The sequence below is a fragment of the Takifugu rubripes genome, chromosome 18 (assembly GCF_901000725.2).
Source record: "Takifugu rubripes chromosome 18, fTakRub1.2, whole genome shotgun sequence".
NCBI classification, from domain to species: Eukaryota; Metazoa; Chordata; class Actinopteri; order Tetraodontiformes; family Tetraodontidae; genus Takifugu; species Takifugu rubripes.
The window spans coordinates 4,141,909-4,166,966 of NC_042302.1; the positions used below are offsets into that span (position 1 = coordinate 4,141,909).

The 25,058-nt window shown below is 52.0% G+C and overlaps 2 protein-coding genes across 7 annotated transcripts; one reads left to right on the forward strand and one right to left on the reverse strand.

Annotated features, from left to right (window-relative positions):
- Positions 1 to 1,233: 1,233 nt before the first annotated feature.
- sema3c (sema domain, immunoglobulin domain (Ig), short basic domain, secreted, (semaphorin) 3C) lies at positions 1,234 to 21,671 on the forward strand. 6 transcript variants are annotated; one of them, XM_029825484.1, is made up of 18 exons: positions 1,234 to 1,368; positions 3,712 to 3,896; positions 10,971 to 11,131; positions 11,588 to 11,650; positions 12,725 to 12,844; positions 13,461 to 13,551; positions 14,280 to 14,399; positions 14,476 to 14,618; positions 14,697 to 14,811; positions 15,093 to 15,162; positions 15,409 to 15,553; positions 15,692 to 15,914; positions 16,852 to 16,940; positions 17,568 to 17,609; positions 17,793 to 17,950; positions 18,429 to 18,496; positions 18,920 to 19,050; positions 19,667 to 21,671. In XM_029825484.1, exons 2-18 carry the CDS (start codon positions 3,806 to 3,808, stop codon positions 20,090 to 20,092), a joined length of 2,256 nt encoding a protein of 751 aa, XP_029681344.1. In that variant the 5' UTR covers positions 1,234 to 1,368; positions 3,712 to 3,805; the 3' UTR covers positions 20,093 to 21,671. The 6 variants fall into 6 exon arrangements, with proteins under 6 accessions (XP_029681344.1, XP_029681343.1, XP_029681345.1 ...); XM_029825483.1 differs by having other exon boundaries at positions 3,725 to 3,896; XM_029825485.1 differs by having other exon boundaries at positions 3,728 to 3,896.
- Positions 21,549 to 24,794, reverse strand: cd36 (CD36 molecule (CD36 blood group)). Its single transcript, XM_003972714.3, has 12 exons — positions 24,573 to 24,794; positions 24,150 to 24,310; positions 23,938 to 24,079; positions 23,444 to 23,581; positions 23,261 to 23,352; positions 23,136 to 23,185; positions 22,988 to 23,057; positions 22,586 to 22,773; positions 22,397 to 22,515; positions 22,249 to 22,322; positions 22,097 to 22,151; positions 21,549 to 22,025 (listed from the first exon to the last, which is right to left on the reverse strand). Exons 1-12 carry the CDS (start codon positions 24,693 to 24,695, stop codon positions 21,855 to 21,857), a joined length of 1,383 nt encoding a protein of 460 aa, XP_003972763.2. The 5' UTR covers positions 24,696 to 24,794; the 3' UTR covers positions 21,549 to 21,854.
- Positions 24,795 to 25,058: the final 264 nt, after the last annotated feature.

The window sequence follows — 25,058 nt, forward strand, 5'->3', positions numbered from 1 at the left end:
CATCTGCGTGGCTAACAAGGAACAGGTCTGCAAAGACACGGCAGAGGGGCGGGAGGGGGGCGGGAGGGGCCCCCCTGTAGAGGAGAAACCATGGGTTTGTGGGGGGGGGGGGGGGGGGGGATTTATGGTCATTGACAGACACTTCCTGTAATCAACATTCATCACCTGTTTGTCTCTCCATGTTCGTTAAGCTAATTTACCACCGCGGCTCTGTCCTGGGGACACGCCTCATCTCTACCCCCCCCCCCCCCACACACACACACACACACACACAATAAAAGAGAGGAAAATAACCCATCATGCTCTGCTCCGCCTTCCTGACACTTTAATTGGAGAGGTGTAAATCAGGCTCAATTGTGGTGGAGGAGGGTAATTAGTTCCACCACTGATGCCCCCCCCCCTGATCCCCCCCCCCCCCCACATTCTTCCCCTGACGTCTTCTTCTCTTGTTTTAGACCGTCGCCTGTCCTCTGTTGCCTACACCTCTGACCAGTTGTCCCTCCTTCGTTGCTTTGTTCCATATTTAATTTACAGTAAAACTTGATAACTTGCTAGTAAAAATGCTAACAAGTCTTCAAAGACCTCTAAATGTTTATTTTGGTTAAATACGCTAGCGTGCGGCTGCCGACTCCTCTGGTTTGGATTCAACCCCAAAAATGTCTCATGATGAGCTTTCATGTGTCTGGCTAATTTAGCTCTCAAGCTCTCAGGGGTGCAGCTGAACGGCGAAGGTCACAGTCGTTGTTAGCAATGCTAACTGCACAGGGAGGCTCCTCCCTTTGTTCTAGGGAATAGTGGTAGTTCGGCGACAGTACATTTGCTAGCAGCTATGATACTAACTAGAAGCAGAGGAGATTTAGCGCGATTTAGCATTTTAGGCTTGCTAGCCTGGCCGTTGTTTGTTTAGAATTAGCCCGCTGTAGCCAAATGTTTTCTGCTTTGATGTCCCGCATGGACAGAAAGAAGAAAACATGTTTGTGTGCGGAATGCCTTGAAGCTAAACGCTAACTGAGCTTAAATGGGGGAGGAGCTTCGGTCCTGCATCCCACCACCAGGGGGCAGCGTGGCCCCGCTTCTATCTCGGTTTGTATTGGTCCAAAAAGGTTGCAGCTCCTGTGTTTAAACGCTGATGAAGGTCTATCTCTGTGAGGACAGTTACCAGAGTGGGTGGTGGTGGTGGGGAGGGGGGGCGAGGGCGAGGGGGGGGGCGAGGGGGGGAGGGTGTGTAACAGGACACCAGCCTCTCCGACGCTCCGGCTCAGTCGCTCTCGCTCCAGCTCCGAGGAGGACGAGCAGCGTTTTCCTTCAGCAGTGGGAGCGAACAGACCCGGACTGGGACCTGATCCGTGTCCACGCCTGTCCCAGGAGGTGAGTCCTGGACCGGAGTGTGTGTGTGTGTGTGTGTGTGTGTGTCCTGCCTCGGGGGGGTTGGAGGGTCTACCTGCTGGGGTTGCCCCCGCAGGGAAGGCTAACAGGTGCGGGAGTCCCACCAGCCCACGAACTGGTCTGGGATGGTTCCCGGTCCTGGTCGGACCTCTCCCACTGTTCATCATCTCATTTGTGGCTTTTGAAAACGGTTCCAGAGGTGGGGGGTCATGTGACGAGTGTCGGGTGTGGAGCGACCCGTCAGAGCCGCTTGTTGCTCAGGTGGAGGGGGGGGGGGGGGGGGCAGAACCAGAACCGCTGGTTTTGGGGGGGTTATTGGTTCCTCATCGACCCTCCGCTCGCTCACGGACGTCGCTCAGGTTCCTGCTAAACTGGGAACTTCTGGAGTTTGAAGACCTCAATGTGACAGTTTGGTACCTCTGATGGGGGTGGGGGGGTCCCTGAGTGTGGAGGAGGGGGGGCCCTGAGTGTGGGGGGGTCCCTGAGTGTGGAGGAGGGGGGGCCCTGAGTGTGGGGGGGTCCCTGAGTGTGGGGGGGTCCCTGAGTGTGGGGGGGTCAGAGGGGGCTCTCATCCTGAAGAGTGTCCTTCAACCAAAGGAGGCATTTGAAGCTGATCCAGTGGGGTGTGATGGGATGCTCAGATGGGGTGCAGAGACCCCCCCCCCCCCACTGATGGGTTCAGCAGCTGTGGGGCCAAAGTTTCCAGACACCCCCCCCAACCCCCCCTGGAGATCAGCCTCATCTCCGAGCACAGAGGGAGTAGATGGGACCTCTGGAAGGGTCTGTGGTAATCCAGGACAGCAGGACGCTTCGGTGAGTTTACAAACTCTCTCTGGTTTGGGTTAAAGGGGGGGGGGGCAGGGGGGGGCACGGGGGGGCACCGGGGGGGGGGGGGGGGGGGGGGGGTAAGTGTAGACCAGTAAAAACGCTGGTGAGAACGAGGGAAACGCTGCGGCTGAGACCAATAAAATGTGTCTGGGAGCTCAAGACGGAACCACTAAAGTATCAGCAGAATGTTTCTCTGTCCCCACACGTGTGGGATAAAGAGCAGGAGCCCCCTCAAGAACCCCCCCCCCCCCCCCCCCCCAAATCTACCCCTCTGATTGGTACCGCTCGAGAAAAACCGGCAAAGTCACAGGTTCGAATCCCCTCAGTCGCCCAAGATGGGCACACGTAGGAATTCGGAGGGAATTCCGGATGAAGCGTTGGTTCATTTCTGGGCGCAGAAGTGGTTTCTGACACTTTAATGTGCATCACATCCAGCTGTTTTAAACTCCGGGATTTGGGAATCGCGGGAATGTGTCGGAAACGGCTGATTAAGCCACTAAGAACGGCGAGTTCCTGAAGGTTATTGGGTGGTGCAGTGAACCCAGAGCTGACTCCTGGTGTGTGTGTGTGTGTGTGTGTGTGTGTGTGTGTGTGTGTGTGTGTGTGTCTGCTGTAAACTATAAAGAATTTATGCTTCTTGATGGAATTCTGATGGAGGGCGTGATTCCTGGTCGCTCCGAGGCTGCAGCTGGATGTCCAAACAAGGACGTGTGCTGCGGCAGCGGAGCGTCTGGACGAGCCCCCACGCTGTTTTACACCCCTGCAGTCGCCCATCTGCTCTCATGCACCTGAGCGGCAGGACCCCCCCCCCCCCCCCACACACACACACACACACACACACACACATCAGTCACGCTCCAGCACTCTCCCTTTTGTACAGAACCTCTACCTGAAACTTTCATGCAGCTCGTCCCGTTTCTGACATCAATTTTTGATTGAGCATCTATAAGCCATGAGCAGAGACCCCCCCCCCCACCTCCCTGTAACCCCCCCACCTCCCTGAGCACCCCCCCCCCACCACCAGAACAGCCCCTCCTTTTAGGCTCCATTGTTGCGCAGGTAGCGTTAGCATCCGCTCGGTGCCGTCCCACAACTGCGTAGGAGTTAGCTGCCCCGCGGGCGCTACGCTACCTGCTGCAATCAATAATTGAACTGCTGTTGTTGGTCAGGGAACAAGAGTGGTCTCACACACACACACACACACACACACACACACACACGCACGCACGCACGCACGCACACACACACACACACACACACACACACACACACACACACACACCAGATTTCACTCATCTATATTTGAGTGGACACCCAACAGATACAGCATGAGATGAGCTTTGGCCACATGTTTCTGCTTTTATCAGGGTTTGTTTGATTTCCGCACCTCCACATCTCATCAGGTGTAGCCCCCGCCCCCCCCCCCCCACACACACACACACACCTCTGCCGCGTAGCTGTTGTAGCTACACGACTCTCCGTTCTTCTTGACTCCAGATCTCTTCTCCAGCAGACACTGGTGATCCGTTCCAGCAGCGCCGCGATCCTGCGCGGGCCGGAGGTGTTAGCCAGGCCACCTCTGGCGTCAGCGATGGCGCTCGCCCTCCTGGCTCTGTGGCTCCTGTCCGCGGGGGGGTCCAGCCTCCCGCAGCCTCTGCCCAGAGTCTTTCTCTCATTTGAAGGTAAGAAGAAACACCCTCTTCCTCCTCATCTGTCTTTAAGCGGGTTCTCCAGATGTTCTGCGCCGCTAATGCTAAACAAATGCTTGAGCGGTCCTGGGGGGGGGTGGGGGGGGGGGGGTAACGTCACGAGCCTGTTTATGGCCTGGTGTGCAGCTCAGCTGTGCTGCTGTGAGGATTGCATCACATTCTGACTCCTCGCTCCTCGTCCGGCGCTGTCCGGCTGCGCGGTGGCAGAAATTCCAAACTGTTAGCCCGGAGCCTGTTTCCAGTTAGGCTCTAATCCCCCCCTTACCCCCCACCCCCACCCCCCCCCCCACCCCGCTGCAGCATTGTGGGCATCTGCCTCCTGATTTATTTCAGTGGGCTCTTCGAGCTGCTTTGGAACCAGGAGGGTTTACTGAACTCTTGTTGCTGACCTCTGACCTCTGAGGTTTGAGTCCGTCAGCGCTCCGACATTTCCTCCTCCTCCTCCTCCTCCTCTTTCCTCTCCCCTCATCTGTCCTGATGAGTTCTGCTCCGGATCTACTCGCAAATCCACTCGGAATTTGGAGTCGTTACATGTAAGCGATAAGCTTCCATCATCAAAGGAGCCGGTCCTGGACGGATCAAAGGCTTTTTAGTTAAGATTAAAGGTAAAAGGTGCTTTTATTGTCAGATCAGACCAATTAGAAGATTTACGCAACACTTTACAATCATCCTTTTATTTTTATTTCTTTGAAGTTAGGAAAATAGGCTTTGATCTCCACCTTTGTTCTCAGAACTTTGGCAGAATTCCATCCGGAATTTTTATCTCTTCTTCAATTTGTCCTCTGGAGAAACTCAAGTGGGGGGTTGCTCAGGGGCGCTCGCCGTGTCAGGGACAATTGGGCGCAGGTTGGAAGTCATGACCCTGGTGGTGTCTGGGAGCTTGGCAGCGGCTCAGAACCGGTTGGAAAAGAAGAAGAAGAAGATTTCCGACACCTGCAGACCCAAAAATCTGTGTTTACGGTAAACTGGATCAAAGGGAATGGGGCTGAAGAAACCAGGCAAGACCTCCTGGACACTGGGATCGTCCCCCGACTGGCTGCTGAAATCCAAGCCAGGGGCGCGGCGGTCCCGACATTCCTCTCACCCTCGCTCTGCTCGCGCTCCCGAGCTGCAGGCGGCCGCAATCAGAACCGCATAATAAACAGTGAAAGTATGCAGATAATAAACAGCCGAGTGCTGCTCCGCTCCTCTGGGTAATAAACCAGAACCCAGCAGGCACCGCTTCCATTTAATCCGAGGTGTCGGAGCGCTCCGGACATCTGGAACCAATCTTCCCGGTGGTCTCCTCGTTGTCCCTTCGGATCCTGATCCAGATCGCGATGCTCCGGACCAGTTTAGCCGAGGCTGAACCGCGTCGTATCCTTGGAACAAGTATGGCAGTCTGTCAGCGTCGGCCACATCGAGAGTCGGAGTGTTTCCGGTCCACCGGAATACCGGAACACATTGATGAACAATGGAAGTTTACCAGTTCGTGCCCACTAAAGCAGCACAGCTCCCAGTCAGAGGAACCGGGTTCCTGCTGGTACTGGTCCCAAACCCCCAGCAAGGCGTTGGCAGCTTTATGATCGGGATCGTTTAATCTCATCAACGTTCCCGACTCTGTCTGGAATTGCTGCGGGATTTGCTTGAAAATTTGTTGCAGATACGACAGGCTAGCATTAGCCAAAGCCGCCAGAACCAGGTGTCTGACCACAGAACGGACGCTCCCGGATAAATAAAGCCGTCCTTTAATCCCAGTTGATCTTTTTTTAAAGGCTTTGAGGGAAAATCTGATCGGATTGAAAACAGGCGGTTCCATGTTGCCTCGGGTCCAAGCGCCGACCATCATCTGAAGCTCATGAGGAACTGAGTCGATCGCACGCTGCTCTGCGGAAGCGTGCGCTAACTTTCTGGGTTAACAGCAGGTCAAGATGTCAAAGATCGACGGTGCCGACAGGCGGGAGCAGGACAGGATGTCGGAGTGCCTGAAGGTTAATTCCTTCCTTTTGGGAAGCAGCTTCCTGTCTCTGGCGTACATTAGCCCCGCACATTAGCATCGGCTCCTTCTGTCAAACATGATTCTAATCTGTGATGGATAATCGCTAGTTTTCTGGGATTTGGGAGATTTCCTGGACGGACAAATTTGTCGCAGTTGTCCGACTTTTGATATCCGTGGAACGTTGCTGTACCAGTGGACGGAAGTGGAGGAACATCCGCTGTTGGGTGAGCTCCAGCTAGCATCACCTGAGGACTGAGCGTGTGTCTGGAGGGTTGGCTCCCATCTGACCTTCCTGAAGGTTTCATTATTCCTCCTCACACGTTTGATAGGTCATTCATTCCCATCAATGCCAACAAAAGACGTTCCCGGGGAGGCAAGGTCACCTGGGAAATTCTCAACATCATCACAATCACTGACCTTCTGTTCTGAAGCCTCCGGCATGGTTTGGACCAGAGTCATAGCGGCGGCACCTGTTTGGCCGTGAGCTACGATGCTAATCGATGTTTTGCACTGCTGGATCGTTTGGGATTGTTCCCACGCTCGGGGATTCTGGACCTTTGCTCCGAGCCTCACAAGCAACAACCTGGTCGGGTCCCACCTGGTGGCGTCTCCCATCTTCTGCACGCGTGCGAAGTGTCGCGGCTAAAAGCTCACGCGGCTAACTGTGCGAGCAGGACTGCTGCAGAGGAGGCGTGAGGGAGGGCTTGTTGCCATTGGCAGGTTGTCCTCTCAGGTTTCGGGGCTTACGGGGGGATGTGACCCGACACCCAAGCGGGTCGCTGAAACCCACAGTTGACTTTGGTGCTGTGGGGAAACAGGAGGGAGTAGATTCACCCCGCGCTCCTGGTCCAGCATCCGTGACGGGAGGATTCTGGATGGTTTCTAACGGAGCAGCCGTGGCTACGAAGCTCTCCCCACTGACTGACTCAAAGCGCTGCACGTTGGCTCCTCGGGAATGCCGAGTATGTGTGTTGGACAGACAATCGGACGACTCTGTCAGCCAGCTCCAGGCGTCCTGGGTGGCCTCAGCACCCGGGAACGACACCTTAGCTTCCATCTGAGATGTGTAAGCGCACCCGGTCTTTACTGTCTGTCGTCAAACTCGTCCTCAGCCACGGAGACGGGTCGGTTTTCCCTCTAGAACATCGACTCCCTGAGTTACTCCTCCAGCCCGGACAGCTTTGGGGGTTGTTTGGATAAAGAGGAATGGTACTTGGCACCAGCTGAAGGCTCCTCCCACCAGTTGCCACGGACGGGGCAGGTTTCCTCAGCACTGAGAGGATTAGCATGGGCTTGCTTTCATGCTAGCCCATTATGTGGTAAGGGAATAGATGGGGTGGGTTGTAAATGACCCCCTCTTTAAGGTCCTGGAACCTTCTGGCTCACAAGGAAACTGTTCCTCCTCCTCCAGAAGCTAACATTCTTAGACGCTAACCCGTATCGTTGCCCCACGCTGACTTCACAACCTTCCCTGCTCATGGATTTTCATTTGGCTAACAGCAGGGGGCGTCTCATAAACCGCAGCTCTTCTCACGTCCGTCCCTTCTGTCCTCCATAAACGTGTCCACAGTCCAATAATTTGATTAGTCTCAGTGAAAATAATAGCAGGCTTCCGTGCAAACCTTCATCCCACCAACTTTACCCGGAATTATCGCGTCCGATGCTATTAGAGCCAGTGTCTTTCTGTGAAGCTGCACCACACTGAAGAGATTTTTCCATCACTCTGTGTTTGGATAATCTGGTCAAAATGTTCATATTTTCAATCTTTTTGAATATGTGAAGACCTGAGCTGTAACCAAATGCAGGAGACACGTTAGCGTTAGCGGATGCAACGCTAAAGAGCCGCCATGAGGAATTGGCCACGTCCTCTATGCCTACAGGAAATGAAAGCTAGCTTAGCCGTGTTTTCCTAGCGTTCCTCTAATAGCTGGGGATGGACTTTGATGCGAACGGGCCGTTTCTCTTTGTGAGGCGCGGTTCCTGCGGCTTACAGGGAATATCGCCGGCGCCAAAGTCGCATCTCGGCTAAGAAACACGTGACGGTTAGCTCATCTTCAACCAGAGTCAGAGAGACAGCGTCTCCCCCCTGTCCTCTGTGACACCAGCTGGGGTCAACTGGCACCGTTTCCTCAGACCTCAGTGGCGCTCTTATCCAGATCCCACATTCTCATCCAATTTTGATGATGCGTCCCAACAACAAACCGCTCCTTGTACGGAGCGCCTGCAGCAGAGCCGCGGACGTGTTGGCGGCCGCGGGCGGCAAACAGTCAGAGGCCACATCGTTGGTGTGTAATCACAGAAAGGAAAGCAGAGCCGGAGCGGAGTGCGCTCTAATCCTTTTAAATTGCAACCATTCCCATGCAGGCGGCGGCGACAGTTCCCTCTCTTTTTTGGCCGCCGCCGCCGCCGCCGCCGGAGGAGAGTCGGCAGCTCGTTGCCCCTCGCTGGAGTCTGTGCCCACGAGCAATCAGTTGTGTTTCCACCAGGCTGAGCTTCCTTCCGCACCAACCACAGCTGGTGGTTTTCTAAAGAACGAGCAGAAAGCAGAACCGGCTGACAGGAAGCGACGGGTTTTATTAAATTAAACCATCCGGCAAAGCTTCAGCCTGCTTGGAAGTTGACCCCCCCCCCCCTCGGCGCCGGCGGCCGTGATGTCGCAAGGATGTTGGGATGGAAGTCTCACAAAATAGCATTAAATGCCAATTTAGATTTGCTCTTATTTTTTTTAAAAACACTCCAAAAATAACAGATTTATGAGCCAAATCTTGAAAGAGGCATGCTACGCTAGTCATGCTATGCTAGTCATGCTACGCTAGGCTATGCTATAAATAGATCAATGCAACGTGCAGTAGCATTGACACGTGAACAACAGCACAGAGACAGAACATCTCTCTAACACACCAAGTTAGCGTAGCAGCAGTAGCTTTTAGGTGTGACGGGACGATCGGACGCTCCCTAAAGGAATCCCAGGGCAGCGCCACTTCCAGACCAGTTTCCAGCAGCTCCTTCATTTCCTCTGAGCGACGTGGTGAATGGGTTCGGACCCCGTGAGGCCTCTGGCAGCAGAAAGCTACCTGCTGGGTAATATCAGACCGCCGCCGCTCCGACAAAAGGCTTTTGTGCGGCTTCCGCTCGACCACCTCCCAACGGAGCAGCCTGGGCCTCCAGGCCCCCCTCGCCCCTCCTTCAGGTGCCGGATCGTGTCGGACCGCTCCAGACCAAAGCCTAAAAGCCCGAGACGGTCGTGCTGTGAGGTCCTCGGGGGGGTCGTCGGTCTACTGGTTTCCCTTACAGTAAAAGTCTCATTCACACTAATTTTTCCCAGCCAGCTGATCCGATGTGATAAGACTGGCTGCTGGACGGGCTCGGGAACGTCTCCGCCTGGGGTCCACGTGTGATCGGGACGTGAGGAATGTCCATTAAAGTCATGGCTCATGGAGCTCATGTGTGCAGATGTGACTACAAAACAAGGTTCTGTTTCTGATGAAGAGTCGCTGCCGTGAGGTTGCAGCTCTGGAATTTGGACCGGAGGACGTGGCTGTGAGCAGCTGGCACGGGTTCTGGAAATTCTCCTTCCTGGGGATTCCAACCTTTGCGCTGCGACTTGGATGTGCGTGAACTGTCACTCAGACATATGGACCGAGTCTTCCAGGTGCTCCGTCTGGCCAACTCTGATGTTTGTGTGACGCCCTGAAAGCGGAGAGCGGTGAGGATCCCGTCCGGAATTTCGGGAGAGCCTTTTTTCCCTCCTTGTTTTTCGGATTCTTAGTAGAGCTGAGCCTGATCCCGGTGACACACCCACAGGCTCAACTGGACCTCGGCCCCAGAGACGGAAAATGAAAGTGTTCAATTTCCCCCCGCTGAGAAAACAATCCGACTGTCGCCCAAATATTAAAACCGTTGCTTCCCGCCGGCGCCCTCGGAACATTGTTTTTTTCCTGGAGGGCTCAGGTCAGAACTGGAGTGTCAGAAAACGCATCATCTATAAAAGTAATACTGGTTCTGGTTCCATATTTAGACTCACCCGAGGCGGCACCGCGCGCTGCGGTTAGCGCGGTTGCCTCATCCTGACATTCCGAGACTTATTCCAGTTAGCACTGAATCAGGTTTGTTTCCTGTTTCCTCCCACAGTCCACAAACACACGTTAGCTGGGAGAGGCTTGTGTCCTGTGAGGGACTGATTCCTTCCTTATTTGTCCGCTAGCGGCTGCTTTTATCCTTTCGTTAGCCGCTAGCCAATGTGGTTTGCGTTTGCTGCGGTGGTGAAGCGCCACAACAATAAGACAACAACATCAACAACAACAACCAAAGCCACGATCAACAGCGCAGTTAGCTAAACAAATCCTGTTTTAGCTCCAACCGCCAGACTTTGATTCAGCCGCAGGGATTGTTTACGGTTTTTTCCACAGCCGGACCCAGAAGATTCTGTGGTCCACGTCCAGGTTTCGGGATTATGGACTCAAAGGTGTTCATGAGTTTATTTAATTCCTTTTTGTTCTTAAATCTGCCTGTTTTATTTTAGCTGTTAGCCAGAATGTAGCATTTATTCAGCCTCTATGGCGTTCCCCAGGCGCCGCTCCCGGTGTTATCTCCTCCAACAAACGTTCCTCATGAAACATGTGGAGTGGGTGACTTGGTTTAAACACTTTTCCCCCCATTGAGGCTTAGAGAGAAAGTGGAGGACCCTGTTTGGAGGGAATAAAAGAGTTTAGGAGGGTCAGCAGAGGAGAGGGAAGAGGCCTCCTCCTGTTCTTCTGCAGATTGAAGAAGTGATCAATATTCATGAGTTTGCCTTTGATGGTGCAGCTCAGAGTCGGTGTCGGCGGAGCAGAACGGGCTGAAAATAACCACCAGTGTTCCACAGCCTGTGATCTACTGTAATGAGGAGAAGGTTCTCCTGCTCTGGGACTTTAAATTAACCTCCTTCTCTGTCATGAGGAGGTCTGAGGCCTCTCCACCAAGAGCTGAGCAGCTCTGAACCTCAGTGGAAGTTCCTCCTGAGTTCTGGGTCTGCTGGTCTCCTCTGTGTTGGTGGACCTGAGCTCACTGAGGTGTTTCCTGTCTCCCAGACCTGCAGGCCTCTCAGTCCTTCGAACACTACAGCGTCGCAGACGAGGCCATGGACTACAGGATCCTGCACATGGACGAGGACCAGGACAGGATGTATGTGGGCTGCAAGGACCACGTCCTCTCCATGGACATCAACAACATCACGCACGGCACGCTGAAGGTCAGCAGGCGCTCTTCGCCGTTTCCATTTGACGCTCTCCCACACTCCAGCTAGCTCATTTGTCAGGAAGGAGCGGGTCAGAAATTGCTCGAGCTGCCGTCATTTTCGCAATTTATGCAAATTGGCGCACGTCTACTGCCATTAGAGCGGCGCTGAGGTCACCGGGAACGTTCCGAGCCGGCTGGCGTGCGATGAAGAAGAGATCTTCGGCAGAATTGACGGCCGTGAAGCGCGTAAACAGATGGGGGAGCGTTTAGGGCCCCCTGGGGAGCGCCGCGCTACATCCATTACGTTGCTTGATCCAGCCATCAGGAGCCCTTTGAGTGGGTTTTCAAACGCAGGTGCTGGAGCTCTCGCAGCGTTCCGATTGTTCCGGTTCCACTGGGGTTCTCTGGGTTCTGTCGCCCTAAACACGTTCTCTTTGTTGATCTGTCTCTTGTTAACGTGTCTCCTCAGTTATTCTGGCCGGCGTCAACAGCCAAGATAGACGAGTGCCAAATGGCGGGAAAAGACCCCACGGTAAGTTTTGCTACCCGCTAGCAGATGACGCGAAGCTAACAGTGCTAAAAGGAGAGTGTGGGGCTGCTATGCTACTCCTGAATGTAGAGTGAGTTCAAGCTTCGTTGAAGCTGTAAAAAGGTCAGAAATATGAAGTGATGGATCAGGTTATTAGCATGTTTGCTATGACTCATGCTATGACTCACACACAAACCCTCGTGCTCGTCCCACTTCGTGTGCATGTTCTGGGCCGAGGGTTTAGTCAGCTGTTCGCGGATCCGTTCCTCAAAGTCAGCCTCCCGCGGAACCGTCCCTCCCGCCTCCTGGGACTTCCCCCTCCCATCTGAGTCCGGGGCCGCAGATGTCCACTGGCCGCCGACTTCCTCTCCGCGTCGCAGCAATTTGTCGGGACGAGAGCGAAGGCCCGTTGGGGGGAGGGGGGCAGCGGGGCTCGGAAGAAAAATAAACCAGTAGAATCAAAGGTGGCAAATGGGACACGACTCATTGAGGATACATAGCTGAGGCTTGAGCGGCGCTCGTTAGCCGCAACAAGAGCTAATGAAGACATACAGGAGGACCCAGGGGACCAACTCCTCCATTACGCTGTTTTCCTGCTAATTGGGTTGTTCTGGGATAAATGCAGCTGCCTTAAGGAGCAGAGAAACTCTCAAAGGAGACGCTAATTTAGGTGAATCCCCGTTTTTTCATCAGAGCGAGGATCCATGTTTTCCTGCAGCTGAACCAGGAGGAGGAAGCTGAGTCACGGTCAGTTCTGCTGCTCTGACTCATGTTGAGGTTCTGAAGGGCCCAGTTCCGCCCCTGCTCCTCTCCCTCTCTGCTGTGTTTCCCCACATTCCCATTTTCTGTCTCCTGTCATGAAGTTCTCCGATAAGATCTGAGCTGATACCAGCTGGTCGAGGTTCTGGTATTCCTGCCGACTTTCCTTGCTCCTCTCACGCTCCCTGTGAATTTCTGTCTCACGGAACCGGATACTTGAGGAGCGATAAACCTGCTCTCAAATATCCCCCTCCAGTCCCCTACTTTCACTTTCCCTTCCACCCTTGACCTTTCCTTGTCTCTCTCTGTATTTTCCAGCACGGCTGTGGGAATTTCATCCGAGTGGTGCAGCCTTATAACCGGACCCATCTCTTCATGTGCGGCAGCGGCGCCTACAGTCCGGTCTGCGTCTACATCAACAGGGGCCGCAGACCTGAGGTGGGGACACCAGAACTGGCCCAGAATCTTGTTCTTATATCGCCCTCTTTAGAGCGTTAGCCAAAACATCAAAGGATCAAAGTGCATATGAAAGTTGAGAAGCACTGTTCTCAAATCAGCTGACCAGCTAGCTTAGATATGTCATGTAAAGGTTAGCTGATGCTAGTTTTCTGTCTGCGGTATTCCCAACTTTTATGTGGGAGTCCTGGGTTTTGGTGTCATCCTAAAAGAGAAGGAAACAGCTAAAATGGAAGTCTGGTTTCCCAAACAACGCATCAGGGCAGACACCCAGCAGAACAGAGTCCAGGTTTATCCGCGGAGTTCCAGCACGCTGCCAGATGCTAATAAGCAGGGAGCGCGCTGCCAGCTGAGGCTGCTTCCACACCGCACTGACGCTCCGTCTGCAAAGTTCAGGCCAGAAACTGGAAAGACTCCGTCCCCTTGCAGAACAGCAGAAGAGCCGTCCAGGAAGTTTCTACCTTTGATCAGATCCAAACCGGAGAGAAACAGGAAGGAAGGATGAAGAGTTTCCTGTCGACAGCAACGACAGATGGGATATTCTTTTCAATGTCCTAACTTGTCCTACGAAGCTAACTTCCTGTTTCCTCTGCGGCAGGAACAAGTTTTCCTCATTGACTCAAAGACCGAATCTGGGAAGGGGAGATGTTCCTTCAACCCTCGGGTCAACACCGTGTCCGTCATGCTCAGTAGGTGCCTCTGTGCTCCATTTCTATAAACCTAGCTTTGTTGCTATGTGCCTGGTGGCAACACATACTAGCTGCTGCTTTTTTACAGTGTAACAATGACATCCAACGATCACGCTAATGACTCACAGCGTAGCCCAGAAATTACCTTCATGTCTATTAGCGCTGCTAGCTTGGTCAGCCGTTGCCAAGGACGATGCTCATGCTGGTAATCAACACTTGGTTGCTCAGATGAACAACTTTTAGAGATATTTCTAATGCCAGCAGTATCTGCAGCATGTTGGTAGCTTAAAACCCCCGACATAAAGGGGCTTAAAATGAGGCTAATGCTAAAGACGATACGTCGAGTTAGCAGCTTGGGAAATGAGGCGCGGTTGGGATAGCTGAAAACTAAAGAAAAGAAGAAAGTTCAGCGAAAAACGAGCCAAAGTCGAAGCCAAATAATTCAAACAGACGACAAAATGGGAAAAATCTGCTCTCCTTGGCGGTCTGGATCCCCCTGAGCCGTCAACTTCTCCTCGGACCAGCTTGGACGTGTGCTTCGTACCCCTAATCCTCCCCTAACTGGCACCACATCCTCCAGAAAGTGATGAAGTGACAAAGACGAGGCGGTGAAAAGCAAGAGATTGTGCAGCCTGTTATTACGCCATAAAGCCGTCGACAGTGCTAAGCTAGCGAACTCTGGGCGATCCGGATCACTGACTGGATGCATGTGTGAACGCGTCCTCTAGATCAGGAGCTTTTCTCCGGCATGTACATCGACTTCATGGGGACGGACGCCGCCATCTTCAGGAGCCTGACCAGGAGGAACGCCGTGAGGACGGACCAACACAACTCCAAGTGGCTGAGCGGTGATTCCACGCACGGATTCACATGGAAAACCCTCTGGGTTTTACCGTTTTTGACCTCTTCCGATGCTGCTTTCAGAGCCGATATTTATCGACGCCCACCTGATCCCCGACGGCTCGGACCCCAACGACAGCAAGCTCTACTTTTTCTTCCGCGAGAGGCTGACGGACAACAGCGGGAACACTAAGAACATCCACACCATGGTGGCCAGAGTCTGTCCGGTGAGGCGTTTTCCGTTGGTCTAGATCCAAATAAAGTGTGTTTTGTCGCCACGTTACCGCGTGTGGCCTCGTGCACAGAATGACATCGGGGGACAGCGCAGCCTGGTGAACAAGTGGACCACCTTCCTGAAGGCCAGGATGGTGTGCTCGGTCCTGGAGGAAGACGGGACGGAGACTCACTTTGACGAGCTGGGTGAGTTCAGCCTGACCTTTCGTGTTTTCGGAAAATCGGTTTCCTGAATTCGCCGTCTGGTTCCAGAGTTTCCAGTGATTCATTTCTCCGTAAACACTCCCTTTGCTTGGTCTGGATCGAAGCTGCGGCTCTTTTTTATAACAGCTGCTCTATTGTTTTGGGTTTGTTTTGACTTCTTCCCCAATATTTTGAAGTCTTGAGCGTACTCAGACCTCGGCATCGACTCACCTGTGCAGGAAATGAGCGTCACCTGTGTGAAAACCTGTGTTCTCCCTTTTCAGAGAGCATGTTTTTGCTGGAAACCGACCACCCCAAAGGTCTGTTGGTGTTTGGGGTCTTTACATCCACGAGGTAAGACCCACAGCCGCCGAGCCAATGCTAACATTAGCGCAGGCCGCAGAATTTGGGATTTTTTTTTGTAGCAAATTGGATATTAGAACAAAAGAGAAAAGGCGCTCTATTAAAAACTACTCTGTCTGGTTAGCTCAGCGGTCAAAGGGAATATCAAGCAGATCCTCGGATTCCCCACAAAGTGTCACGATTTGCATTAAGCTAGGTTAGCGCCCTGACTTTAATATCGGCGTTTGGTCTCTTCAGCTCTGTGTTTAAAGGCTCAGCGGTGTGTGTGTACAACATGGCCGACATCCTCACCGTCTTCAACGGGCCCTTCGCCCACAGAGACGGACCCAACTTTCAGTGGGTGGCGTTCCAGGGGCGCATTCCTTACCCAAGGCCAGGAACCGTGAGCAAGATTCCGAATCATTTATGTGCTTGTTGTTGGTTTCAGTGTGAAATCCTCTGATTACTTAAGTAATAATTGTTTTCCTTTGTTAAATACCTCCGGACCCGGAGTTCAACCCCGCTCCTTTTGCGTCCGCAGTGCCCCGGCGGAGCTTTCACACCTGACATCCAGACAACAAAGGAGTTCCCAGACGAGGTGGTGACCTTTGTGCGGAACCATCCGGTCATGTTCAACCCCATCTATCCGGTGGGACGAAGACCTCTGGTAGTTCGGACCAACGCCGACTACAGATACACGTCGGTGGCGGTGGACCAGGTCACGGCTGCCGACGGCAACTACCAGGTGCTGTTCTTGGGCACAGGTGAGTCCTGCGGCGCTTAAAAAAGATTTTGTCTTCTATCTAATCTGAAGATTGTGCTTTAAAGGTCAATGATTGTTCTGATGTTTATCAGATAAACGGTTTATTTAGGCTGTATAGATCACAGACAGGGCAAAGGGACAAGCTCCAGCTAGATTAGATCAACAACACGCAGGTCTTCCTCCCGTCTTTATGGTAACACGTGTTCCATTCTCACTTTAAACTCTTCCCGCAGAGCGCCAGCTGAACGGAATAACGCGTTCATTGTCAGTTACGCACGGATTTTCGGGCGCATTGTGCACATGTTTGCATTCTGAATCTCACACAGCTGCTTGTGTTTATCGCGCTGTTGAGGAGGAGCCAGTTCTACTCAACGCCGTCCCAGCCCGGAGAAAACGTTGCTTTGTGTGGAGGATGAGGGCCACGCTCTTATCGGGCCTTTCCAGGAGTGGCGACTCCACATTCCCAAGACACAAACACTCACTGACAATGACCGCGGTCGTTTCTGGCCTTTTCCTGGCCCTCGTGGAGGCTTACCAGGCCCCCGCTGCAGAGTTCTTATAGAGGAATTTCCAGAAACTTGAATTGAAAAGCAAACACTTGAAGAAGAACACAATCTTGTAGCTGTGTTGCTCAACAGCAACCAAATAAAACAACCCCAAAGTCAAATCCAAAGTTTCATGCATTTTTTTTTGTTTGGTATTCATACTGTGGGCCGGATTTGACCCTTAGGTGGGCCAGTTTGGGCCCATGGGCCACAGGTTTCATTGCAACTGTAACTCTGTTTGTTTTATGGAAGCGTGCAGACTGTCAAACGTGGCGCGGTACGATCAGCGCCAGCACATTCTTTTTGCTTTGATGCTGTCTCCACTCACACACATCTGGATCAATGCTGTGGGTGGTTCCAGCCCCTAAACCGTCTTCTTTGTCCCCCCCCCAGACAAAGGTACAGTTCAGAAGGTAATTGTGCTACCGAGCAACGACTCCCTCCATGAAGATCTGATCCTGGAGGAGCTGGAAGTGTTTAAGGTCAGCCGTCTGCTTTCTAGTCTCTCACTTTCATCACTTTCTTTTCGGCAAAATCAAAGGGAAAGAGGGGGGGGGGGGGGGGTTGGTAAGGAAGGAGGAGAGGGGGGAGCTTGGCCAGGACACAAAAGGGGATAAGGCAGAGCCAACAATGGCGGGTGGCATTCAAGAGTTGGCTGTTATTGCTTGAGTGTGGAGTGATGGAAAACATGCAGTGAAACGAGCTCATTCCAAGAGTCAGGTTGTTGCCGGGGCAACCCTCCACTTCGTCTTTGATGACGGTGTGATCCGCCTGTGATCAAATGACTCCTTTGATCCACCAAAGTTTTATGGAACTCTCAAATAAAATATTTAAACTGTAAAAAAAAACATCTGGACAAACATCTTATTAAGACACGGACAATAAATGACAATGTTAGCTAAGCTAAAAAGTGTGGTTTTCATCATTAGCTTGACTGATCCATCTTCCAGGATGATCCCAACAAGGTGTTTTTCTCTTTTTCTTCCCCCCAAAAAATAACGGTGTAATGTTGTTGAGTTATGACGGATGTTTCCATTCTCCTGCTAAGCTATACTAAGGTCAACTAAGCTAGCAACTAATAAAAAGCATTTATCCATCTGTGATTTCAGAATCAAGCTCCGGTCACAAGTCTGAGAATATCCTCAAAGAAAGTAAGTATCCCTCCACCCTCCCCCGTCATTATCTAATATGTTACACTCTGAACAAAACTCTCCTGCCCTCTATTTGCCCTCCTAGAATTCCCTAATTGCCTCAGCCCCGCACAATTTTCCTGTCAGCTAGCCATTTAAGAAGAGAAACATGCCCACTGACATTTGAACTGTTTACCTTCGCAGCAACAGCTGTACATCAGCTCTGAGTTCGGGCTGTCGCAGGTCTCGCTGCACCGCTGCCAGGCTTACGGCTCGGCCTGTGCTGACTGCTGCCTGGCCAGGGACCCGTACTGCGCCTGGGACGGTCTCAGCTGTTCCCGCTTCTACCCCACTGGCAAAAGGTAGCCCAGAGTTTACAGCGTTCCAGCATGTGGTTCCGCAGATGTATTGAGTTAATGGGAGGAGGCCTTAAGTGTGGACGGAGGATTTTTCTGTGGCAGGGTGGGAAAAAAAACATACCTTTTGAGGGCTAATGCGCATTGACACGTGTTGATTAGCGAGCCCGGTCACAGCGGCAGCTCTCCCAAACCTTGGCCAGCGCTAAAGTAAACGTTAGCAAAGAGCGAAGTTTATGTTTTTCTGCTCACGCGTGTTCCCGTGAGACGAGCAGGTTTTTTCACGTTATTGTCGATTCCTTAGTAGCAACTTAGATAAAACTTGTTTTGAGAGGTTCAGGTGACTGACAACCGGCAGGGTTCAGCTACCAGTCATGCACAGACAAGAAAAACAGTCACGTCTTCCTCATATTGTTTGGCACCGAATCCGAAGTTGTTATTATGTCTCCGAGCTGTGTTTACGCTCCGTTTCTGCCTTTTATAGGAGAAGCCGAAGACAAGACATCATGCACGGGAATCCGCTCACGCAGTGTCGAGGATTCAACCTGAAAGGTAATTAAAGCTGAGTTACTGGGGGAAATATAAAAATATTCGTCTCATTAGGCTAATCCTTGTCAGTAAACCTGCAGGTTTACTTCAACATTTTTGATGTTAGCCGAACAGTTTGGGCGAAGAGCTCATTTCCTCGATTCCAGGTAGAGGAAAGTCAGTTAATGAGGCATCAGGACTGGTGGCCACCGTTGCTCCATCTCCCCGTTTTTACACCCCTCAGGTTTTTGGACCGACCGTATGGCACCTAGCGCTAATTAGTCCAAACTCTCTCAGGCGCAGAGTGATGTATCGTTTAGCGGTGCGGGGGGGGGGCAGGAAGTCTGGGAGAGATTGACGAGTCTGGCAGCCGTCTCGGACAGATTTGCGTCCATCTGCGGGGTGTGTTCCTGACGTCCAACGTGACTCCGTGTGTGTGTGTGTTAGCCTACAGAAATGCTGCGGAGATGACGCAGTACGGTGTGAAAAACAACACCACCTTCCTGGAGTGTTTTCCAAAGTCCCCCCAGGCGTCCGTGCGCTGGCTGATCCAGAGGGACAACGACAGAAGGAAAGAGGTCAGTCACCATGCGGACGGGTCAAAGACAAGGGCGCTTGTGAAGCGGCGTAATTAGCGACGTACTTCAACATCCACTTAGCTCAAGCAAACACTCAGCAGGTGGTCTTTATGTGTTTGACAGAGACGTCTTTTAGGGCTTTGACTCAGACGTACGGCCTAATGAAAAACAGCTTTCACATTAAATCGCGAGGTGTTGATGCCAGAACAAGGAAAAAGGCACCGCAGGGACTCTTGAAATACTCGACCCAGGCAATGATGTCAAAACTCTTCGCAGAAAGTGAACACGCAGCTGATTCTCTTATCAATACACTGATAAGTCAGGCTGAGATTGCAGGTGGAAGGACACCCCCACCCCACAGACACACCTCCCCTGAACACTTTTCCTTACCCTGACATGAACTGTCCCCTTCCCCCCACCCCCATGGTTTCCCAACTGCAGTGTTTGGTCTGTCTTTACCGTCTCTGTGTCCGTGTCCAACGTGGTGTCTCAACGCAATAAATGCTAATTGTTCACCTGTAGAGGAACTCAGATTAGAGGAGCTGATTAGAGGAGCTCACCAACAACAAGTGCGTCAGTTATGGCACAGGTGTAACATTAGTCCTGTCAACCGCAGGTGAAACTGACTGACCGGGTCCTCTCCACGGAGCACGGCCTCCTGATTCGCTCCGCCCAGCTCTCTGACCAGGGTCTCTACTACTGCCTGACCACCGAGAACAACTTCAAGCGCACCGTGGCTAAGATCCGCCTGCGGGTCCTGAGCGAGGCCATGGTGAGCATGCTAACGGACAAGCGACAGTCGCAGTGGGCCTGGGCCGGTTCGCTCCGCCCCAAAGACCTGCTGGTGGCCTTCAGCCCAGCGGAGAGCCTGGCTGTGCAGCAGTTCTGTAAGGAGAGGAAGGAACTCAAGAACCTCCAGCAGAGGCAGCAGCAGCAGCCGGCTCAGCCGCCGGGGCCACTCAGGGGGGACCTGGCCAAACTGAAGCCCCTCCTGGACCGAAGGAAGAGCCGCAACAGACGCAATCACGTCCCGGAGGTCTGACCCGGCCCCACCTTCTTCCGTGTCTTTATTCTTTCCCTCAAACCGGGCAGCTGCACGTTGAACCCACGGCTAATGCCGGAGCCTTTGGTGCTCCGTTTCCTTGCATGAGACACTGAGACCATGTGACTGTGACACACCGCGCTCACGGAGCCAGACCAGGCCTGTCTGCGCCCCTACATCTCGACTGGTAATTCTTCTGACATGTACATAAAAATGGAAGATGTGAAAGCCCCCCCCCAGCAGCCTGTGTCAGTCTCCCCCTGGTGGCTGGTTGTAGTTCAGGAACGTATCTGAGAATTCCCCCAAAATAAAAGCTCAAAAGCTTGAACGCACATCGACGGCCCTTTTGTTCTCATGCAATATTTGTTCCGATTGACGACATATGCTAGTGATCAAACTGGAGCGCGAGGCCGCTGTTGTGCTCCCGCTGCACCACCTGGCTCCAAATGACATCACCACGGCTCCCAAGCTAGGAGCCGGGCCGAAGGTTAGGGATAGAAATGGTTCCAGGGCGGCCATCTTTGTTTGTGTCGGCAGCTTTTGCTAGCGCGACTGCTTCGATCTGTGAAAATAACGGAGGGATGGTTTGTGATTGACACGGTGGCCCTCTCAAATATCAAATTAGCATTTTTCTTAACGGAATGGCGGCTAATAGAAAACCCTCCTTGTTCAAACCTGCCAAAGTCAGATTTGTGTTTAACTCCGCTGCCAGAAATGAGCATAACAGAAAAGAATATCTGCAATCACGTCGATCCATCCCATATTTTCCAACTAATCTGGAAATACAGCTAAACACAGCTAGCTTAGACCCTGGACTGATTCCCCCGTCTCTTTTAGCTCCTGTAGATGGTGTGCCGTTTGTGTACAGACTGTTTTGCGTATCATCCCTTTAATTTAATGTTGTGTGTCGGGTTTCTGTGAGGACGGGTACAGGTGAATGGAAAGACTTTAAACCTGACTGCGTGTCCACTCTTGTGCTTCTATTTATTAAATGTCTTGGTAACCTGAATAAATCTGTCCAGATGAACCGGATGACGTTGGTTTTGTTGCTGAAACATTTCTTTATCCATCTGGAATGGACAGAAGGACGGCACTGACAGATCAGGGGACTTGGGGCCACCGCTCACTATCTTTGGCCCCTACCAGTACTTTCAGCTGAGACGCTGTTATCAGGTGTCACATAGAAAAAACATGTCCCAAAGATTAGTTTGATACCAACTTAAGTGAAGCTAAAGCTAACAAGCCAACAATGTCTTTTGTTCACCAAAGCTGGTCTGAGAGGGTTAGACTTAACACGAGAGAGAAAAAAACGTAAATTTAACGAGAAGGTCGAAATCAACGTATCTTTTAAACTTCCCAGCAACAATAATCGCGTTAGTTTTATGAGACTCCGTTTTTTTTTCTTTGATTTCCTTAACTGTTCCGATCAAAGAGGAAAAACTCACTTTCTGCTTTGATTTATTGGAAAACATTCTATCGGCAAAGTTTTAATTTGTGTACATTTTTGTATAGTTCCCCTACAAATCCCTGATAGAAGGAATATTACAGTGTTTGCAGTTGAAATAAAACTTTGCTAAAAGCTATTAGCGATGGGTCTTTATCAATCACAGTAGTGCACATCATCCTCAGCATCAAAGTTAAGGCATCATAAATAACACTGAAATGATACAAAACAACAACCTGTGCCAGTCTATCAAAGGTGCGTACGTCCCAAAGCAGCAAAAATTGACAGTTGCTCTCCAATTTACACACAACAGCTGATTCAGTACAGCTTCCCCCGCTTGTTCCGCACCACGCAAAAGCCGATGAGGCACAGAACGAAGACGGACACGCCGATGCCCAGCAGGCTGTACTGCAGCATCTCCAGCATCCGAATACGGGAGATGAGCTGCTCCTTGAACATGTCGGCCGTTTCCTGATCCAGCACGGCCGTCTGGATGGAGACAGCGGGAGTCGGTAGGCAATACTCGAGATAACAGTAGACGTGCGAGCATGCTAGCTTACCTCGTTCAGCCAGGCAATGGGGAATATGGTGTAGTCTTTGATTTTCTTAAAGATCCTGCAAAACACGTTTTTTTTTTTAGCAAACAAAGTCAGTAGCAGGTTAGCTTAGCAGTTAACTATGGCGGAATATCAGCCGTGGTTAGAAGACTCACTTGACTTTTTGTGACGGCCCGTACATCATGTTCATCTGAATCCTTTTAGCAAAGCCCAAGGTAAAGCCGGTTATCTGGTGGGAGAGGAGCAACAACAACATCAGCTTTTTTGGCTAGCTTTGAAGCATTAGCATCGAGCTGTTCTCACTGGTTCCACGTCCATGTACGTCATGTGATGCTCCTCGCTGGGATTCAGGCCCAGCACGTTACTCTGCAGGATGGGGCTGCCGTAGAGGAAGTGAGGCAGAGAGATATAGATGGGTTTACCTGCAACGTAAATAATACGTAAACAGGCGTGTTGCTTATCGCAGCAGCCTGGAGGATTGTGGCTGTGTACCGCTTTGACAGGAGCTGATGTCCAGCGCCCCAGCGAGCGAGCAGTTCTTGGTGACCTTTTGATCTCTGCAGAAGCAGTGGTTGTCCGGGTTATCGGTGGGGGCAGCCAGGGTGTTGGGCTGCAGGGTGAACCGGTACACCTCGATGCCTTTTAGATCCATGCTCTGCTGAAAGCTAGCTGACACAGACCTGGAGAGACACAACTTAGATTCAGCATTTTTCACAGTTTTCTGGGTGTCCCTGGCCTGTCCGCAGGCAGAGACCTCCCTCCCAGTGCAGGACTGGAAAGCTCTGACCTCTGCTGGTTAATAAAAAGAAAAGTCTGTGTTTCTGCCCCTCGGATGAAGCGTCACTGTTCTGCCGCAGTTACAAGTTGACGCCACAGAGCGGCGCTGGTCTTCACCTGCAAATGTCCGAGGAGAAGAAGTAGAGGGGCTTCGACTTGTCCACGAATGGAGGAAATGACGAAGCATCTGTGGAAGGGGAGGAGAGCGTTAGCACACGTTCAGAGTGGCGGGATTGAGGCAGGAGCTTGGGCGCCTGATCCACACCTGTGCCGTTGATCATGTCGCAGTATTGATCCTCCCAAAAATCTAATTTCCTGTTGATCACAAAGCAGAAATGTGTCCGGAGGGCAGGCCATTGCAAGGCTAACGTCGCCCGTGTGGAGACTCACTTCTTTTCGCGCCAGCTGTCGATCAGTCCCACCTTAGAGATGTCGTCCTTCCCCGTGAAGACGGTGTAGATGCCATCGGTGGAACCGTTGTACTGGTGGAGAACATGAGACAGTGTTGGAAGCTGCCTTTTATTGCTTTCTGTTGCTTGTTTGGACGTGTCCCTCCGCCGCTTCTGTACTCACGGAAACAAAGAGGCCTGTTTCGATGAAAAATGTGGGGTCTCTGTAACCCCACAGGAGTTCTTTGACCGTTCGGTGTTGGAACAAGGAGAGTTTACTAAACTTTTCCAAAACTTCTTCCGGGACCAGCGAATAAGCACCCTAAAGAAATGGGAATGAGCAAAGAAGTGAAAAAACTTTGAGGTAGCACATCTTCTGAGCTATATAATAGATGGGCGACAGTTGAAAGGGTCACCGAGCCCGTCCTGGAAGGGTGTGCAAGGGTTCAAGAACTAACTTCTATGTCCAATTCAGGCTTTGTGGATTTATCCTCCCTGATTGTTGTAATTGCTGCCATAAAATATACGAGAACACTGCCACGTGTCTCACGCTATACCGCACATCTTCACCGGTACCTCAACAGGAGGGCGCAGTAACTTATACACCCCGCCAAAAAAAACAACCACGACCACGACAAAATGAGCCATTGTTGTGCGACTTCTCCAGGCAACACTCACAGCTACAACCAGGTTGAGGCAGGTGACGTTGTCCTCTTCCAATCCCACTGACATTGAGGGTATGAAGATGGCTCCAGCGGGCAGCACGAAGGAGACGGTAATGTCACCGTAGGTGATGTTGTCCCTGGGAAGGTACCGCGTCCTGATGAGGAAAAGGTCCATTTAGGGATATTTTCCTGGTCTTTTTTGCATCCGAGTTGACGGTTACTCACTTATAGGTGTAAGGTCCTTTTTCCACCACCACTGGAGTGGCACCATCATTCACAATTTCCTGGGGGTTCTTCACGTCAAAGATCCAGAACTGCCTGTACACTGTTGCCCCCGCGGACACCCAGTTGTCATGAGCTGTCGTTCCAGGCTCGAGGACCGCTTCCTGCAGATACAGACGGGCTATTTTTAACACTGCATGAGTCTGCCAGAAGGCCAGCTACCCCGCTGATACATGAAAAGGCAAAAAAACAACAAAAAAAAAGGTTTCAAGCCGTCTGAGAAAAACATGCTGTACGATGTTTCTTCTGGCTTGATGTCAGAATCAAAGCAGCCTCCGTTGTCGGCTCGAGTTTACCAGGTAAGCTCTCACCTTCACCTACACACACCTATCTGCTCCGCTCCAGAAGTTCGACCGATCGCCATACCTTCTCCACCGTCCCCTTGATGATGTTCCTCCCCACCGGGATAAGGATCCCTCCCAGGATGGCGACGACCGCTCCGATCACGGCTCCGGCGATCAGCCCACACCTCACGTTACAGCATCCCATGTCTGCGCGCCTTCCCTGCTTCTGACTGACGTCTGTTTCCCGAGCAGTCTGCTCTCCGTCTGTCGCTGCGCTCCGCGCTATCGTTCTCAGCTCGACAGTGTCGTCCTGGCAGCAGCGAGGGAACCCCCCCTCGCCCCTTGACCCCCCCCCCCCCCACACACACACACACACACACACACACACACACTATCTACCCAGGTGATAAGAGGTCCAATAGCCCAAGGATAAAGGCGGAGTTGACAGGTGTTTATGCTGATCTAGTTGTAGCTTTAATGTAGTCCCAGCCAATCCTCATCCAGCAGGAGTGATCAGGACATCAGGTGCGTGTCGAATCAGGTCCACAGCCATGAGGGGCACAGGCAG